The 19,192-nt window shown below is 59.9% G+C and overlaps 2 protein-coding genes across 22 annotated transcripts in view; one reads left to right on the top strand and one right to left on the bottom strand.

The window, feature by feature from the left end:
• Positions 1-17,628, bottom strand: part of WDR27 (WD repeat domain 27) — a 96,569-nt gene extending 78,941 nt beyond the window's left edge. For 19 of the 21 annotated variants that reach the window (XR_008425481.1, XR_008425485.1, XR_008425484.1 and 16 more), the window contains exons 1-10: positions 17,325-17,599; positions 13,164-13,283; positions 12,621-12,812; positions 8,770-8,911; positions 7,039-7,163; positions 5,887-6,000; positions 4,792-4,843; positions 3,490-3,560; positions 2,180-2,300; positions 1,215-1,335 (exon numbers count right to left, since the gene is read on the bottom strand). Coding sequence is in view for 15 of the 21 variants with exons in the window: in XM_053913539.1 (XP_053769514.1) it covers positions 1,215-1,335; positions 2,180-2,300; positions 3,490-3,560; positions 4,792-4,843; positions 5,887-6,000; positions 7,039-7,163; positions 8,770-8,911; positions 12,621-12,806 (932 nt within the window). In the remaining 6 variants the exon portion in view is untranslated. Of the gene's footprint in view, positions 1-1,214; positions 1,336-2,179; positions 2,301-3,489; positions 3,561-4,791; positions 4,844-5,886; positions 6,001-7,038; positions 7,164-8,769; positions 8,912-12,620; positions 12,813-13,163; positions 13,284-17,324 lie in introns of all 21 variants that reach the window. The other 2 variants (XM_053913532.1, XM_053913543.1) reach the window with 2 other exon arrangements.
• A 127-nt stretch (positions 17,629-17,755) lies between these two features.
• On the top strand, positions 17,756-18,887 carry C11H6orf120 (chromosome 11 C6orf120 homolog). Its single transcript, XM_024552044.3, has one exon. The coding sequence runs from the start codon at positions 18,096-18,098 to the stop codon at positions 18,645-18,647; it is 552 nt and encodes a 183-aa protein (XP_024407812.1). The 5' UTR covers positions 17,756-18,095; the 3' UTR covers positions 18,648-18,887.
• The last annotated feature ends 305 nt before the right edge of the window (positions 18,888-19,192 follow it).

Below are 19,192 nucleotides of genomic sequence, written 5' to 3' on the forward strand. Positions count from 1 at the left end.
TGGTTCCTGTCACCTGCAAACTGCAATTCCCACAACTAGGCTGCTGTTAAACCTGTTTGGGGACCGGCTGGTGTGGCTCAGTGGACTGAGCGCTGGCCTGCGAACCAAAAAGTCGCCGTTTGGATTCCCAGTCAGGGCCTGCCTGGGTTGCAGGCCAGGTCCCCAGTAGGGGGCGCACAAGAGGCAACCACATATTGATGTTTCCCTCTCTCCTTCCCTTCCCCTCTCTTTAAAAATAAATAAAGCCTTTTTAAAAAATAATAAAATAAAATCATTCGGGATTTCTTAGGAGCCTAGTCTCTAGTGAAGACAAGTAACTCAAAACGCCATAACCTGGTCCCTGCTCGACTCTGATCTGCGACCTCTTTATTGCTCTGAGGTCACAAGAGGCTGGTACCACGGCCTCCGCAGGCCCGCATGCAGCTGGGCTCCCTGGGAGGGGCTCAGTGCCGCCGTGCCCATTGGCAGGCGGCTCTGCGGGGCAGACAAACCAAGAGCAGGCCACCCCCAGAGCAGCAGGGCACGCAGGCCAGCAGACACAGCCCTGCTTTGCAGCCCGTTCACAAACCAGAGCCAGGCCTCGGACCTGAGCAACGAGCCCCTGCGGACCAGCCTGCCCGTCGCCCACCTGCGCCTGAGGACACTGGCCCAGGCACCGGCCTCGACGCCTGGCCTCCGGCAGCCCCGCCTCCCCACCACTCATACTTGGTGCCCTCACCCCATGCCAGGCCGCAAGGCGACCAAGCAAGTCGTGCGGGACAGATGTCGGGCCTGTCACATCGCCTGTGCCCTTCCAGTCCCGGCCACCGCTCTGAGATGCGGGGCACACACGGGCTCGGACCCCGCAGTCGGCTCGGCTGCTGGCCAAGCAACTGCTCCTCCCTGGCCGCCGCCCGCAGCGCGGACCAGGCCGGTGTCTGCGGTGAGACAGGCTGTGCCGGCCGGGCCACGCGGTGTTAAATGTGTAACACAGGCACTGATGGGGGAGGTCTCCCTTTCGCTCCACTGCAGAAGTCAAGCTCTGCCCAGGTTTTACGAGCCAAACTTAAACGACCCGTCTCTTTTATCAAGTCCATCCAAAACAACTGGCCAGGTTCACCAGCTTCAAGACTTAAAACACGCAACCCAGAGAACACCTGCAGTTATTATTACTCTCCATCGCCCACAAAACGAGGCTTCCTCCCCATGGCCCCGGCCACGCTCAGCATACTCACAGGCCCCGGTCAGGACCGCGGACGCGCGCCAGGTCGCAGCGTGCCAGGCCCAGCACGGGAAGCGTCGCCTCGACCTCGTCCCCTCTCCCCGGCGCGTTTGCAGAGGGAAGCTCACTGCCCTCTAGGAACAGAGGCATTGGTGACCCGACAGGCGAGGTGGTCACGATCAGCGGGTGTCATCAGAAACACATGCTGCTGCCACCACGTCGGGGCCGTGGGGGACAAGTGGCTTCCTCATCAGAGAACGAGGTGAGGGTGTGTGGCCCCGTGGTGTGGGCCGTGAGGGTGGGCGGGGTTCCGGGTGCAGACCACAGAGGGGCCAGGGGAATGCGGCTGTGTGGGCTTAACTTCGTCATAAATGGGTGCTGATGCGACAATAGTGAACTATTGAGAACGGAGACGTAAAAAACAGACATATTGGATAAAGGTAATTTCTGACCTATTTTAAAAGGACTGGCTTAAAGCCATCTGCAAAAAACAAAACAAAATAAAACAAATTAAACTGAAAGACTAACAGTGATGAGAAACTTGAAGGTCAGCAAAGATGTAGTTGCTGTACGATGAAAACGAACGGACTAGATCCACCTACAAAGTCGTTCACTGGGTTAACAGTACAATCAGCCGTTTTCCAGCAGCATCGGCTCCCGCGGCAGGAAGGTGGACAAGGGAGCACGTGGCGACCCGGTGGGCCGGGACGGACAGGTGAGCTCCAGGAGGACACGGGAGGGCCAGCCCCTGCGGAGCCCGGGGTGAGCGAGAGCACCGGCCTGCTGAGCAGGGAGAAGCCACAGGCAGCTGGCCGATGCTCATCGCCAACCCCTGGTGCCATGACAACCACCCCCTGGCACACAGGAGGGGCCCCCACCACCACCACCACGCCCCCCCCCACCATCCCTGCTGCACCTCCCACATGGGACCCTGCACCAGTCGTCTGAGAGCCCGGGGGAGAGCCTGGGCCCCATTACCTGGCCAGCCGCACGGCCTGGGACCGACCGTCCTGGCGCGGAAGCTCTCCACCTTTTTCCTCAGGTCAACGCGCGTCACACACCGGTAACGGTGACCTTCCACCAAACTGCAGGCACAAAGCTGGACCAGCAACAGGGACAGAAGGCGGAGAAGGCCCACAAGCAAGTGAGCCGGCAGCAGCCAGGGCAGGAGGCCAGGCCCTGCCCCCCGAGCTCCACCTGTGAGGACCTGCTCTGCCTCCCGACAGGCAACACCGTGACCCAGCCCACCGCCACGTGGCCCACGAGGAAAACACCCCCCCACCCCCCGCCCAAGAGCCTCACCAGGAAGCTGCCGTCCCCACTAGGACACATGCCCTCCGTCCGGTTCCAGAACAGAGTCCCAAAAACCCCAGGGCCTTTTGTGAGGCTCACGGTGACTGGGGGGGTGGGGGGGACGGCTGGCTGCCAGGGGTTACATCCTGCCCATGCTGGACTTCCCGGAGGGCGAGGGGCCAGAGATGGGGCTCAGTCCCCAAGTCTACCAGTTTATTCAATCAACGGTGTCCGCGTGATGAAGCCTCCAGGAAACCCCAAGATTATGGGGCCCACACAGCACCCAGACTGGCAAGCATACCCCTTAGTGAGGCTGACGCACCCAGCTCCACGGGACAGCGGTCCCTGTGCAGGGACCCCCAGACCCCCCTGCGCATCTCCGCGCCTGGTGGTTGATATAGAGCAAACCGGCGTCCGTGAGGACGTGTTGCCCTGCGTGCCGTGAGCCTCTCCAGCAGGTCAGTCAAAGCCAAGGAGGGTCAGGGGACCCTCTGACTCACAGACACATGGGCAGAAGTGGGGGGAACCTGGGGACAGGGACCCGTGATGGGCCCTGAAGTGGGGGCTGGTTTGTGGGACAGGCCCCTCACCTGTGGGGTCAGACCTTCCCCAGGTCTCAGCTAAACTGCAGGACACCCAGCTGGTGCCACCTAGAACTTCTTGGTGTGGGACCAACCGCCTCCTGTTTGGTGACCCGAGTGTCGGAAGTGAGTGTTCTGGGTGGAAATAAAGGAGGTTCCCAGGGTGGGGCCCCAGAGGGAGAGCAGGGTTCTTCCTGACGGGACAGTTCCCAAATTCTATCGATGGATAAAGAGAACAGGACCTGCTCTCGGTGAAACGACCCTTAATCGCTCGCCTAACAACCTAAGTTTGGAAACAGAACGTATGTCCTCAAACCCTTCAGCACAGACGAGGCTGACGGTGAGGCTGCGGGAGAGGCTCCGAGCGGGGCTTGCCGGTGCCAAGGGGACGGGCCGCGGGGGTGGTGCTCTCACCTGGCCCTCGGCACTCCCGGCAACCAGCAGCTGGCTCTCCTCGTCCACCGAGAGGCTCAGGAGAGGGGCCGCTGCAGAGGGAGCAGACGACACTCAGCTTCTGACGCAGTGCAAGCAGGGGGCACTGCTCTACTGACTCCCAGCCACGGCCCCATGGTGCTCAGTGAGGGCTGCGCAGGAAGTGGAAACCCAGCGCACACTTCGGGGGTCTCCGTGAGCGTGGGGCAGGCAGGGGCCACCTGGCTGCCCTGTACCCCTCGCACCGTACTCCCACCCGAGCCCTGGCAGCGTCATAATGCAGGGCGAGCTCAGAGCAGGTCCGGGAAGCACTCAGCTACCCGCAGAGCGGCTCTGGAGAGCCGTGACGGGTGAACCCGCGGGTCGGAGATGAAACCGGCGTGGGGTGGAAGTCCCTGTTAAACTGTTGCGCCATCTCACTGGAGGCGTGTTCAGACTCCAAACTGTCGGGAATCCAGGAGAGTAAGACAAATGGATATTTAAAAACACCCCACATCCCAAAACACCATAAAAGACATTAAAATCAAAACTGTAATTGTTTTCTTGTCAAATACTTCCACATAATTTCAGGAAGACAATTCCAATTTCGTTCCAAGCAATGTGCTTGGTCCCTGCGATTGGTAACGTATTCAAGACACTACAGTGTTGGGTGCTTCACACAAATCAGTAACCTCAGGAAGGACGCTCGCTCTACCGGGCGATGGCACCTGAAGGTCCCCAAAGCTGTTTTCATGGTTCGCCCCCCAGGAAGGCAGCCCCCTTGTCCTGGACTCGAAACTGCACCTGGGAGCAGGAGGCACGCGGGACACTAGTCGCAGAAGGTGCAGGGGGGGGGGGCCTGCAGAGGAGTCACGCTGACCCCGCCTTGTCACCCACCCTGGGGAGACCCGCACAGGCGCCCTGCTCAGCCTCCCGGCCCCACAAGGAACCATGGGCAGACGTCAGCCATGACCAGAGGGACGGTGTGAGGGGGGCATGTGGCGACCCAGGAATGACGCAGGAGCCAAACGTTTTCTGCCCAAGCAGCGGAGACGTGATCAGCCCGTCCCACGGCAGGGTTGGCGGGGCCCCACCACAGCGCAGCACTGGGCCCTGTTTCCCAGGGCAGCACTGACCACACATCTCCTGCCTCACAAAGCTCCAAGCAACGCCGACGCTTCCCCATGAAAACCAAGAGAATTAGGTGGGGGGGAAACAGCCATTTCTGTCTCCAGAGTCACACCGTCACCGGGGAGCCTGGTGGCCCGGAGCTGCCGACAGAAGAGGTGTCACCTGGAGAGGTACCTGTGAGTACTGGCGAGCTGTACACCAAGGATCCCGCGCGGCAGTCCCAGACCTTTGGACAGACACAGGTTTCTCAGGGGAGGCAACACGTCTGCCGCCACTGCTCCAGCGTGAGCTGCCACTTCTAGCCGAGTGCTAATTACTCTATGTAAATGGTTTCTAAAGGAGAAACCCGTATCATGACAAGTACATACAGTAAACGGGCAGACACAACCAAAGATGTCAGGAAAAACGCTACGTTTCCAGAAATAAGAAGCTGTGGGTTTGGAAGACCCAACACGAGGCCCGGCGGAGACCCGCCAGCTGTGTCCGCCTGGCGCTGCCGAGGGGTGGAGCCAGCCGTGCCTGCACTCAACCCCACGCCCCCTTCCCTCCTGGGACAGCCACACTCAGTGCTCTCCAACACCCACTCCTTCAAGCCTCATGCCACCTGGGAGGCGATGAGCAGCATCATGCTGCTTATTCCCACCATTTCCAGACAGGAAAGCAGGTGCAGCAGGGCGGAGCGGGGCAGCGGGGGCAGGGGGCGGGCCGTGGCCCAGACCTGCTCCAGCTGGCTGCTCCAGGCACAGCCTGGACATGGCAGCCGCCCCTGTCCTCCCCATGCCGGCCGCCGCTTGGTGCGCTCCCCCCACTCTTCTTTCTCTCACAGCCGCAGCGCCCCGTCACCCACCCCTCGTGACACTGGCCAAGCAGCGGGTGCACAGGCCCTGAGCTCGCTTTCTAATTTATTCTCTTCTTAAGCCCAACTGACCCTGGAAAGGGGTTTCTGCTCCGGGCCCCTCGGAACCACCTTGCAGATAAACTGGCGTCTTCCTCCCCAAGGCCCTGGCATGGGGGAGGAGGGCCTGAGCAGACTGGCCCCACGTGGGCCTGTGGGGGCACAGGACGTGCTGTGAGCTCTGCCCCAGCTTCCACACCCCACCCGCAACCCCAGCCAAAGCATCAGGCCGAAGGTCAGGACAGCAACCACTTCACAGGACGTGGCAAAAATGAAATTACAGGCATGGCAGCGACCAAAAACGTGAGGCCCCGCACAAGTGCGCCACGGCCCAGCTGTCTAAGCTCCTGTCCTGCGTGCAAGCTGCCCCTTACCCTGAAGCACCTGTCCTCCGACACAGAGATGACGACGTGCGGCTGCCGGGCGCAGAACTCCGCCGCGGTCACGGGGCCCTGGTGCCCCTGCAGCTGGGCCAGCACGGACCGGGCCTGGGGCGGGGGCGGGGGGTCAGACGAGCTGACAGTGGGTGCATATCCCACCAAAAGCAGTTTCCCTTCAAACACACACACCGCACACAACCCCCTCCTCGCAACGCCACACGCTCTGTGCGCACACCTCAGGGCTCACAGCAGACGAGCATGCAGGGGCCCGGGAGCAGGGGCGGCGACAGGGAAGCCAAGCAGGCCTGACCTTCGCGAAGCCTGAGCAGGCGTCTTCCCTGAAACACTTGGTGTGCACAGCCCCAGCCCCAGGCCTTGGCAAGACAAGCCTCGGAGGCCCCCGAGCCCGAGGACACGTCCCCTGTCGGCCTGTGACGTCACTCCTAACACCCACCTTCCCCTGGGGGAGCCTGCATCTCCCAGGCAGTGTGCGGAAATGCAAGTGCACTCCGTGCCCCGCCCCGCCCAGCCCACAGCAGCACGGCACCAGCGTAACGTCACGCCCCACGTCCTCCTCAACCTGCGTTTTGTCACCTGGCCCCAGCCAGGAAACTCTCCGCAGGCAAGCAGCTGTTAGGGGGACTCGAGACTCCAGGCCCCGGGTAACCTGTCTCCACAGGATGCCACAAGCCAGCCACGAATCCGGCGGGGACAGAAAGCTGTGTCCTGCTGCCTGACAGTGGCCGAGAACGTCGTTCCACAGTCAGACACAGGACGTGGCCATCGCAGAACCTTCCGTGTGACTGACCCTGATCCCGACCGACAAGTAAGTGAGAAAAGCCCGAGTCTCGATGGGAAACAGATTTTGAAAAAGGAGGCAAACAGCAGGGCCCGCTGGGCAGGTCTCGAGCAGTTACGAAAGCGGAGGCCGTCACGAGGGTGAATGTTCCAGGTCTCCCAGCTCACACACGAGAGCAGCAGGTGGTTCCCGGGGCTCCAAGTGCAGAGAAAGATGTGTGTTCATTCACCCCCAAACATGTTTACCGGAACCCGCCCAACTAAACACACTGCCGACAAGCGGCAGGCGGACTTTGGCACGGCCAGGCCCTGGCAGCCTTGCATCCCGGGCCCTGGGAGGGGACTCACCTCGACGTCCAGCACGAGGACTTGGTTGCCGGTGCACACCGCGGCTGCTCGGTCGTCAGGACGGTACCGCACACACCGCGCCTTTCCTGGCAGGGCACTCAGGACAACACCGTGCGGGTCCACCCCTGCGGGGAGTGGACAGCATGCTGGTTATCAGAGATGGGACGGCCGCTGTCACAGGGCGTCATTGGTCCCTCTGCAGTCACCCACAGACGAGCGGCCTGCCTAGGACTCCGGCTCTTTGAGAGCAGTAAAAACAGTGAACACAAAATCCTTCTGGAAACATGAGGAGTTGGTCAGAATGGCCCAGACAGGCCCAGAGTGTGAGGGCGCCCTCCCCATCAGCCCCGGAGAGGGGTACAGGTGCACCTGTGCTGACCCCCCCGCCCGGCAGGGACCCTGGGCACCCCGGAGCTCCAAGCCAGGCCCAGGGCTCCCGCCGCCTGCAGCCCGAGAATAGACCACCATGTGTCAGGATCTGCGTGAGGCCCCACAGAGACATAGAGAGGCTTCGGGAGCACCGCCCCTTCCGGCCAGAGCTGCCTGTTTACAAAGACCTGGGTGGGGAGCAGACACCTGACACAAGGTTCACTGGACGTGGTGTGCACACACGCACATGACACGTGTGTTTGTGTGGGTGTGTGCTGCATGCATGTGCACCACTTGTGAGTACGTGTGTGCGTGTGTGTGTGTGGTACGTGCACACACACCGGACCACACACACATATGTATGTGCCTGTGCGTGCTAAATGGGTGTGCTGTGTGCCCCGTGTGTACTTGTGAATATGCATGTACTGTGTGTGTGCTGTATGCCCATGCACACGTTTGTGCGGCATGTGTGTGCCATGTGTGCCTTTCTCTCTGTGTGTTCTATGTGTGTTCACAATGTGTGTGCATACTGTGTGTGGTGCATTTGTGTGTGTGCATGCATGTTCACACATGTGGGTGTGCATTTACTGTGTGTGCGCACGCAAGTGCCAGTGGTGACACACTCGTAACGGAGAGGCCACACTACAAATTAAAGGAGGAGTGTGAGATAGGCTGCTGCCTAAAATTACTTGATTTTAAAGTGACCCTATAACCTCCAACCGGCACTCCGAAACGTGGTCCCCACTGACCTTTCATGGCCGCCTGACAAAACCCTGACCCCACCCCCCCACCCACATGGGCTCGCTCCTGGCTCCACAGGGGGGCGAAGCTCTTCATGCCCAGGCCCCCACCACCCCTCTGCCTAAAATGCGCCCCAGCCCAGCACCAGGCCTCCCTCCCGGCTTCTGTCACCCCAGCTCAGCAACACCTTGGGGACTGGTCCACATGGCCACAGCCACCGGGACCTCTGCCAAGGGCACCCTCTACTGCGCCGCCCATGGGGCGCAACCACCTCTTGCCCGTGTGTCCTGCTCTGCACTGGCCTCCCCCCAACTCCCATCTCTGTAAGGAAAGGACACCTCAGCTTGCCTACATGTCTTCAGTCCCACAGAAGTCACAGATTTCAAAGGGAGAAAATGAAGAAGATAAACCCATGAAGCACAGGATCCTGGCTTCTCACACGGCCGCAGTCCATGGCCTGCACAGCCTGGTGGGATTCCCACATGGGGCTCCCCACTCTGCAGCTGGTTTCCAGGTCGCAGGGGTCAAACGGGATCCCAAACCCCTTATGTTACCCAGTCCATTTAAGGATAAGTGGTTCCCTTTGTACATTTTTCAAGTGTGTTTTAAACTTGCACTTACCTCGAAGTGCTTGCTCTCTGCACTCATCCAGCCTCCACATTGTAACGCAGTCTTGTGATGCAGAGCAGACCAGAAGTGGGCTCCCTGTGTTCCCAAATGCCACGGCAGTGACTGGGTCACGGTGCCCTCTGAGGATCAGAAGCTAAAATCCACAAAAAATCACAGGTTAGAGGTAGCGAACAAAAGAACGTACCAGCATAACCTCAAACCTAAGAAATTAAATGGACTGAGTTTTCCCAATGGATCGATTTCTTATGTTCACTTATTAAAATCCCTGTGAAGTACTAAACGATCCTCTCAGGTTGAGCATTTCCGTGGTGCTCAGCATCACAAATCACGCACACTGGCAGAGTGACCAGCTCCCCTCCGCCCCCACTGGTCCACTATTTAGTGACTGAGTGCACGCACGCCGCGCCCACCATGTGCCAGGAGAGGAAACTGCGGTGTGAACACTGCGCTAAGGAGGGTAACGAGGACCAGGCCGGAGGAGGCATCTCTCAGGGGCTGCACTGTACTGTGGCAACCTGCAGCTACACAGCAGTGAGCCAGGTGACCTGGCGACTCTGCAGGGTTTGCGTGGAGCTCTAGGAAGCTGGAAGGCAGCAGGAACAGGCGAGAGAGGGAGCAGTGGCCAGGCTTCTGCATCAGAGACATAACATTGCTGCAGGCACAGAAGGGAGACTGCGGTGGGGACAGAGGGGAGACTGGCCACTCCCAGACAGCCGCTGTGACAGCCTGAACCAGGTAGTGGAGACAGAGACACAGGCCAGTGGGCACGCAGCAGGGAGCAAGGGCCGAGAGGCTGGCGGCATGGCTACAGGAAGCAAGGAGGTGCCCCAGGTGGACGGGAGGGAGTCGGGCAGACGGGGCCTGCACAGGGGCAGCTGTGGGGCTTGCCGTGGACAGGACGGAGACCGCAGGCGGAATGAGTTGAGGGCCGCACCCAGTGCAACCTCAGGAGAGCGCCCCTCCACTGTGGCAGGCCAGTTCCCGGCACCAAGCTCCGGTGAAAGCCACAGGAAAAACTGCGCAGACCCGGCATGCATGTATTCAGGCCTCAGAGAGTGACCGAGGCCACGAAGAAGGAAGATGGCAGAGGAGAAGTACATGGAGAGGAGGATGCCGCCTCCACAGCCGTCAGGAGGGCCTGGGTCTGAACCCTGACGCCCCAAGGGTGGGCAAGTAAGGGTCTGGCTGGCCTCACCTCCCCTGCCACCGGGAACACCCCCCGGCGCAGCCCCGTCGGAGGAGTGAGCGGTCTCTTGTGCACCTGCACAGACTCACACGTAGGGCCCAGCGGTCACACTCCTCGGCATGTGCCCGGAGGGGCGGAGAACCTACGTCTGCAGAAACCTGCACGCCCATGTCCACTGCAGCTGTGTTCGGAAATGCCAGCACTTGCCGGCAGCGAGGGGTTCTGCCCTGGATGAGCGGAGAAACCAAGCATGTCCAGAAAGAGGAGCGTCGCTCAGCACCGGAAAGCAATGAACTGTCAAGCCCTGAAAAGGCACAGAGGGACCTGACATGCACGTCACCGAGAGACAAGCCCATCTGCAAAAACAACATGTTGAAGACTCCAACTACTCGACACCCTGGAACAGGCAAACCACGGAGCCAGTGAGGGGCCAGCAGCCACCTGGGGTCATCCGGGGCTCGGGGGGATGACCAGGCAGAGCACAGCGGGGGTTTCAGGCTGAGACAGCACACACAGGGCATAGTGCATTTGCCCGAACCCCCGAGAGTGGCCTGCAGCGGCCCAGGGACGCTGGGCGGCGCCGGTGCGGCGGCAGCACAGGCTTCTCACTCTGGCGGGGGTGTGGAGAGTGGGTGGTGACGTCCCTGGGGTGGGGGAGCGCAGTGAGAACTCTCTGTGCCCTCCTCTCCACTGCGCTGCCAGCCTAAAACTGCTCTTCAAAAAATAAAATACCAAAAAATGGTAAAAGGTAGGCAAAAAGAAGAAAACAGGAGCCAACATTTCAAAGCAAGGAACTTTACCGGGCAGCAAGAGTGTCACTTCACAGCATCTGTGAAGACACGTCATCAAGAGGACGTAAAACACTGAACATTTACGGGCTGAATAACAGCTTCGAGCCACCTGGAGCAGCGCCGATGGGGGAGAACAGACAAGCCCGCTTCAGCCCCAGACCACGGCATGCCGCTCTCGGTGACGGTGGGCAAGCGGACTCAGCCCCGGCACAGGCGCCCGGGCCTGGAAGAGCAGTGTGCACCTGCCTGGCTGAGGTCGTGCAGCCACTCGCAGCGCCGCTGTGTCGGGGAGGGTGACAGTGACCCCAACGCCCCCAGCAGAAAAGGCAAGAGCCCTCTGTAGTGCGTTCGCACGACGGGATGCCACTCAGGGGCACAAAGTAAACGACTGGCACCGGCAGCAGCACAAACATCTCCAACAAGTCGTGCTGCCCGAAAGAAGCCGGACAGAGAGAGTGAATGCTGTCTGACGCCACCTACGTAAAGCTCCAGAAAGTGCTCGCTAACCCGAAAGCCTACACTTAGAACACATAAAGAACTCCTCCAAACCAACAGGAAAAAGATACTCCCATAGGAAAGGGCCAGTACATGGGCAAGGAAGTGTCCAATGTCACTAGTCAGCAGGAGATGACAAATTACAAGAACTAGCCCCTTCGCACAGAAGGCTGGAATTAGAAGGCCCAAGAGCGGATAAGGATGCGGATTGACCGGAACCCTTAGTCGCCGTTGGGAGAACAGACTGGCCCCCCCCACGGCGGAGGTCCCCCTGCAGTATCTCCCGACTGAGTACCGAATCCCCAAGGACACAGACAGTGCACACACAGACCACGACAGACTGTTTATAGCCATCAAACGGTGGCATCGAAACAAGGTCCACAACAGCGGGTGGGTCGGCGCGGCCCCTGCGTGCAAAGGAGTGCGAGCGGCAGTGCAAGCGAACACGGAGGCAGCTCAGGGGCTCGGTGCTGAACGAAGGACCTGGCACGGAAGAACGCGTAACCCGTGTCCCGTGCACAGAGAGCACGAGCAGAGTGACTCGGTCCCACGGGGCCGAAGTCAAGAGTGTCCCCTTCGGGAGGAGGGGTGCGAGCCGTGAGTAACAGGTGGCGGTCACCCACCGTGTCCGCTTCGTCCCAAGCGTGCAACCCTGTCTGGGCCACGGTTTTCCGAGCACTTAATGGTTCATGGCAGAAGCAGGACGCATCAGGCCGAGGGTCTGAATGCAGAGCTGCCACCCAGGGGAGAAAAATCAGAGCGCCTGTGTCCCTTTGTCAGGGACGCGCGGTGGGTCTCCACCATTAGCAAAGCGACCGCCAGCAGGACCGCCAGCCCACAGACAATGTCACAGCAAACGCGGCTGGGTTCCTGCAGACCACACTCACAGTCCTCCGACTCCTGGAGCCCAAAGGGAAGCCAAGAGTATTCAGACGCCAAAGCACACTGGGAGAATCTACCTTCCCGTTCCCTACAGCGAAACCCGTTTTTATTAAGAGTGTTCAAATAACTACATTAGTCACGAACCGTTCTAAAAAGGTGACGTCCTCAAAACTCTCGCCCTTTAATGTAAAAGAGCCTGCGATAAACACAATAGATTCCCTTAAATGTGTTGATATTAAAAATCTATAAAATTCCAACTAGTCCTGAGTGTTAAGATGAACTTATTCTTGCTCGTGTTCTTTCTGAAGAACTTTTGTAATGAAGTGACTCTGAACAGCTCATTTTATGAAAATCGAGTTCACAGAATGCTTTGGGGGTGTCCACGTTTTCCCCTTGGTTGTCAGCGGAACCCACGGAGGGTGATGGCCCCGCCAGTGTCACGGGTCAGAGAGGGACACAGGGCTCTCCAGGTCCCCCGGGCTGCGCACCTGGCCCGCAGGGTCCTCGCTGCTCCGCACGCAGAGGCCGTGGCTGCGCGCGGGGAAGGCACAGAGGGGCGCGCGGAAGGCCAGCGGCACGGGTGAGGCGCAGGGCCAGGACTCTGCCAGGTGCTTCTCGGTGACTATGTCGCCCCCTCCGCCAGGCCTCCAGGAGGGGGCCCGTGGTCCTTCCATCCGAGTCTGAAAGCACACAGACGACGGGGGTGACGCCCCGGGCAGACACTGGTCCGTCGGGCGTGTGTGCGTGACTACTAATGGGGGCACACACAGCACATCACCCAGACCCCTCCCTGCTCCCAGGGGAAAGGGTGCCCCTGGACACCCGGGAGGGCCCGTCCTGGACCACACCACTGGCAGGCTCAGCCCCACCTGCCCCACAGGGAAACGGGGCACAGCCTGCCCTGGGTACGCAGGGCAGGAGTGGGGCCCGTGGGGCCTGGGCCACCCTGGTGGGGCTCCCTGCATCTGCAAACCCTCCCAAGGCCACGTCACATATGGGCAGCAACAGCTCTGCCCTCATCCCAGGCTCACCCCTCACTCCAGCGCCCCAACAGCCGGGCACGCAGACGCAGGATGCTGAGTAGTCAGAGGTGTGCAGCCCGTGTGCTCGCTGGCCAGGTGACGACCGTAGACGGCAGCCTCAGGCCCAGGCTGGGGACACAAACACAACGAACACGCATGTGGGATGCGTGAAAACACGCTCTTGTCCAGGCCACCAACTCGGTGCCAACTCATGTTTTTACAGCTGCCAAGGCCTGGTGGCGAGCTTCACGTTAAAATCACAGTGAAGGCATCAAAGCTCCCATGATTCCCTTCACAGACGCTGTGGGTCACAGGGGTGCGTCTGCCACAGGGACGGGTGACAGGTCCCCGTGCATGAGCTGCTGTCACCTGGCTGCGCCCACTGCTGCTCAGAAGCGTCAAGCACCTCAGGAAACAAAGGGCCACATGCAAAACCTTACGTTTTTGAAAAGCTTTGAGAATGCACACATAAAACTGTGGTGAGACACTGTCTTATTTCTTTAACGCAAACTGTCGTAATCACCTCTGTGATTCCTGTAGAACTGAGCACAGTCATTGGGAGACACACTTCTGAACCAGCTTACAGTTCACGAGTCACTTCCGTAGACGTTAACACGCACACTTGTGAATATCGATGTGTATTACACCCTCTGATTCTTACAACGCGCCTTTAAAGTTGATTTTTTTTCCTAGTCAGATGTTCATCGGAGACAGCAGCGGTAGTGGGGGCGCCCCCCTCAACTCATGTCTCCACCCCTGCCTTACTCAGGCACCCCGCAGCAGCACAGGGAGGAGTCCCAGCGTGTCCCTCGTGTCCCTGGCTCTGTCCGAGGCAGCACCCACCCACGAGGGTGTGTGCTGCGGGGCAGGGGTGGGGTCACAGTCGCAGAGCCGCCTGGCATCCTTGCCTGTCACCCATGCCTGTCACCCACGGCCTGGCACCGTGCCACCACACCACCGCACAGCCAGGAGGAGAGCTACAAAACAAACCAAAACCACCTTGGTCGGCTGACCGCATGGACTCCCGGCGCCCAGGCAAGGAGGAAGACGAACCCCCACCCAGTCCTGGTCCCCCGTCCCCGGCTGAAACCCCTTTATCTCCTGGTGTGTTAAAGTGGGACCTAAATCGGAATTTAGTGTCGTCTCCTCCTTTCCACTGGACCGAGGTGCCCAGGCTTATGTATGTGTCTGTGCCCGGTGCTGGTGTCCCCGGGGTCAGAGGCTGGCCCTTCCTTGCAGGGTCCCCAGGGACCTCAGCACCCCATTCCCACACTGCCTCTTTCTGATAACCCCCACCACCAGGCCAGGCCTCTGGACGGGGCTCTTTCCGGAGCACTGGAGAACGGCAGCTCCACAGCGGCCCACGGAGCTGCGTGGGGTCCAGTCTCCCAGAGCCCCTCATCCCCCTTGGCTGGGAGGAGGGGCGGGACCGGAGACGAGAGAGGAGACCAGGAACCCTCTGCCCTTCCAAGACAGCACGGCCGGCCCCCTCCATAGCCAGCTGCACACATACCTCTAGGAGGCAGGAGAGTGGGCCCAGCCCGACACGGTGGAAGCAGGGGCCCTGGTTACCCGCGGCCCGCTTTGAGGCCTCATCCAAAGCCATGTGCTATCTAACATCGTAATTAAGAACTTAACGTGCTGGGCGACGGAGTATTTTCACTGTCATTAACTGAGAAAAATCTCCCCACCAGCACAGAGCTGGAGACAGCAGAGTCTAAGGCTCCGAGGCCCACACACTGTGCCCCGGCCACCCCGGGGCGCCTGCAGGACACACAGCAGCTCCTGCCTGGACACGGCAGGAGGGGACCTGGCACCGCTGCAGATGACACAGAGCTAGACCCCTCAGCTGGGACAAGGCACGGGGGCCTGAGTGGGGTGGGGGTGAGCACACATGGAGAGGTGGAAAATAACCTCGAGAGACAAGAAGACACATGGCAGCTAAAACACTCATGTCTGAGTGTCCCAGAGCTGCCATTAACCTGTGTGCACACACAAAATGTTCCAGTCCCTCCAAACACACATGGCAAATCCCTAATCTTCAGAGGATTCAGAGGTGCAGCCTTTGGGAAGCAATGAGGTCACAAGGGTGGGGCCCTCGGGGTGGGACCCCAGAGAGCCCACTGCCCTCCCTGAGTGAGGTCAAAGCCAGGAGAGGACCACTGCTGCCCTGGCCCACCAAGCTTTCCCTTTGCCTCTGGAAACCACGCGATCCAGCTTCCCTGCAGCAAGGTGCCAGTGGAGCCGAGTGCTGGCCAGGGCCGCAGGGACAGGGAGTCTGGGGGCCTAAGTGACGTGGGCCCCTACAAACCCAGCCCATAAAACCCTCCCGTGCACAGTCCTCTCTTCTCTTCCTCCACCCGTTGGCTAAATGCAAGGGACCAGCAGTGCTCAGGAAGGGGGAACCACAGGAGGAGGGGGCCTCCGGGCCCTGGCATGGAGGGAAATGCCAGAGTTGTGTCTGCCTCAAGCAGCCACGGGGGACCGTGCGAGAAGCAGCACACTACTACCAGCTGGGGTCGTCTGCTGCAGCGCCCGCCTGTCCTCACTGACAGAAACGGCCTCACTGTGTTACTTACAAAAGCAACACAGTGCAGGCCACTTACGAAGGTGAGAAGGGTAAGGGACGCCCTTCCGGCCTCCTCTCCTTGCTGTGCGCGCCCAGGCCCAGCCTTGCACGAGGTGGACGTGCACGAGCCCAGGAGCACGCTGAGAGGTTACATTCGAGTCAGTTTTCGGTGAGATGCTAGTGTGTCAGAGACTCCGTATGCACGGCAGGAAAAGGCGGGACAAGCAGCTGCCACAGAGACCATAGTTTTAAAGCTGCGTCAGAAAACTCAACCAGACAGCAGCCCTCAGGTAACTGCAGACAGTACATTCAAGGCCCTGTTATTGACACAGAAGCAGCATCTGTAAGTGGTGCAAAAATAGAAAATCCACACAAGGAAAAACCGTAATTATTCTCTGCTTCTCGAGTGGTGCCACTGGTAAAGACTGCGCACCGCCTTTCAGGTTTTCCCCCTGAAAATACGTGTGTACGCGTTCATGTTCATTTTCTGGAAGGGAAAATCACTGCCGTGTGACCCAGCTTCCGGGTGTGTGGAAAGACTAGGAAAGGTCAAATCTTTCTGTTCTGGAAGTGAAACAAGCCAGGCATGTGTGGTTTCACTCTTGAGTTAGGAAACAGGATGAGGTTGTTCCATCACACGTTGAACTTCTGTAGTAAAATGTCAAGTGACACCATAGTTAAAGGATCCTCGATGGTTTACTCTGCAGCAAGAGAACACGGAAGGTTCCCCGCACCCCAGTGCCAGCCACGCAGAGGGCAGAGCTCCGAACACAGAGCAGCGGCTGATGGCAGAGATGTGGGAACAGTGCCAAGTTATCCTCTGCATTTACGTCTTCAAGTCCTTGCCCAAGTTATTCAATATTTTAAAAGATGGTATTCTTTACATTTTGCTGCTTTAATTTCTGAAAAACCCATCCCCTGTCTCTGTCGGTTTGGCTGAGGAAAGCCCGACCTTGGAGACTCGGTTCTCAAACCGTGAATTCTGCACTTCGGAGTGCTGTGGCTTGTTAGGACAGCACAGATCACCAGCTACTAGCAGCAGGACGCTGAAGTTGTACACTCGCCTTTTTTTTCAGGGATGCAACGCCGACCCAGAGGCCACCCTGTGCTGGGCCCACTCTCCATGCTCCAGCCTGATATGCCCTGTCCGCCGGGGACTGCAGAGCGGTCACGCTGGGAACCGCATGAGTTCACCAGATTCTTCTTGCAGGAGTAATGGGAGACCCGTTAGTGCCACCTCCGTCATTAGCCAGAGACCAGTGTCACCCAGGAACAGCCACACCCAACCTCAGGCGAGTCCACCCCGAGCAAAAACCAGCCTAAGGCTGTCATGCTACTGCCACACACTGCATGTGACCGCAAATGTGACAATCCTGTGTTCAGCCACACGCGTGCCACCCCCCTTCGTGTTTTTAGTGTTTGTACTCCACCAGTGTCCGCCCAAGTGAATCCTGAGGTTCTAAAGCAAGCAGAAGCCCTGAAAGCAGCACAACGGTGCGACACTAGACTGCACACCGCCTTTCGTCGGGGACTCCCCTTCAGTGTCCAGTAGGGTTCCCCGAACACCAACTCCGCGTAAACACAATGAACTCTGAACTTACGTGCAGCCCCGCTGAAAGATGCTTTCGGACTCCTGTGCCACGTTCTTAACAGGAACAGAGACCAGGTAACGGGGCCCCTCAGCGCACCTGTCGCACGCTCACCTAGGGACCCGCTCGGCTCCGCGCAGAGCCCGCGGAGGGGCGCTTCGTCGAAGTGAGCGCGGGACCGGGGTCCCTCCACGCACCTGTCTCTCACCGGGAGAGCCCGGGGTGGGAGCCGCGTCCAGGTGAACGTGCTGAATTTCCCGCTTGCGCCCCGCCCCTTCCCGTCGCCGTGGTTACAACCCCGCCACCGCCTAACGCCACGCCCCTTTCCTTGTTCTCGCGAGATCCAGGATACCCATCACTTCCGGTGCCTCCTCACTTCCGAGCCCCCACCCGACTTCTGGGTCTTGTCTCATTTTCAGGCGCCGCCGCTCTTCCGCCTCCTCCGGCGCGCAGCCCGGCCGCGGGCCGTGTGAGGAGCGGTGCTGCGTACCGGGCTGGAGAATAGCGCTGCTCTCCGACTTCCGCGCGCTCGTGCCGCCCACCCCGAGCCTGTTCCGGGCCGAGCCGCCACCCGCGCTCTGGCCTCCCCGGCCGCCTTGTTGTTGCGCTCGCGCTCGGCCGGCCCCTCTGTCCGCCCCAGGTCGCCGGTGACCGCCCGCAGCCGAGGCTCCGACGGGCGGTGGACGCCCCCGATGTGGCCGCGCTATCCGGAGTGCGCTCAGCGCGTCCGGTGGCTTCTCTGCAGGGCGAGCGGGTGAGGCCCCCGTGCCGGCGCCGCCGACCATGACGGCCGCTTGGAAGGGCGCCCTCTTGCTGCTCCTGGCGGCGCGGGCGGCGTCCTGGGGCGGCGCCTCTGAGGACGAGGACGAGGACGTCCCGGCGGAATGGGTCTTGCTGCACGTCGTCCCGGGCCACGTGGGCGCCGGCAACTACAGCTACCTACGGCTGAACCACGAAGGCAGGATTGTGCTGGCGATGCGCAGTGTGCGGGGCGACGCGGACCTGTACGTGTCCGACCGCACGCTGCACCCCAGCTTCGATGACTACGAACTGCAGGCTGCCACCTGCGGCCGCGACGTGGTGGCGGTGCCCGCGCACTTCCAGCGCCCGGTGGGCATCGGCGTGTACGGGCACCCGTCCCACCGCGACAGCGAGTTTGAGATGAAGGTGTATCTGGACACCACGGCACCTATCGGGGACGGCGCCCCCATGGACGGCGCAGGCACCGGGGCCCAGCACGCGCATGACCCCGAAGGCGCGCCCCGGGAGGAGGAGTCCGTACTCTGGACGGTTCTCATCAGTCTTTTGAAATTGGTCCTTGAAATCCTCTTCTGATGGTTGGAGCGCACCCTAGATCATGACCGTGAACCTGTGCGGGTGGTGTCCCTGCGCCGTCAAGGGGCTCCTCGTACCTGGCTCTCACCTTTTCCAGTTAGGGGATCGGAAGCAAAGCCATACAATTGTGTTACCTCAATTACCGCAAAGGAGGAGCAAGCAGCCTGTTTGAGATCAGTTTTCCTTCAAAGATTAAAATTCCCGTAAAAGGAGTCTGCACAATAAAATGTTTGAACTTTGTTCTGATGAGCTTGTCAGGTGCCAAAAAAGTAAATCAGTAGAGCACCTTCCCTGCAGGTGCACAGATCGGACTGAAAGGTGGATGGCGTAGTTTCACTCGTTAGAAATGCTAAAGGCTGGGACCCCGAGTCTGGAGTGTGGTGCTGGCTCCGCACCTGCAGGACCGACCGGACCCAGGCCTCCCACCCGCCCACGCGGAGGGACAGCTGTAACCCGGCCGCTCCGCGTCGTCACTCCTGGGGTTTTTTTCCACCTTTGGCTGCCTAGGGACATTATTCTGTTACTAAATAAATTTGTTCTGGTCC

This window comes from Desmodus rotundus, chromosome 11 (genome assembly GCF_022682495.2).
Source record: "Desmodus rotundus isolate HL8 chromosome 11, HLdesRot8A.1, whole genome shotgun sequence".
In the NCBI taxonomy this organism is placed as follows: Eukaryota; Metazoa; Chordata; class Mammalia; order Chiroptera; family Phyllostomidae; genus Desmodus; species Desmodus rotundus.

What these genes read in the sequence shown, in the direction of transcription:
- C11H6orf120 (XM_024552044.3), top strand. Translation starts at nt 18,096, where the DNA reads ATGACGGCCGCTTGGAAGGGCGCCCTCTTGCTGCTCCTGGCGGCGCGG.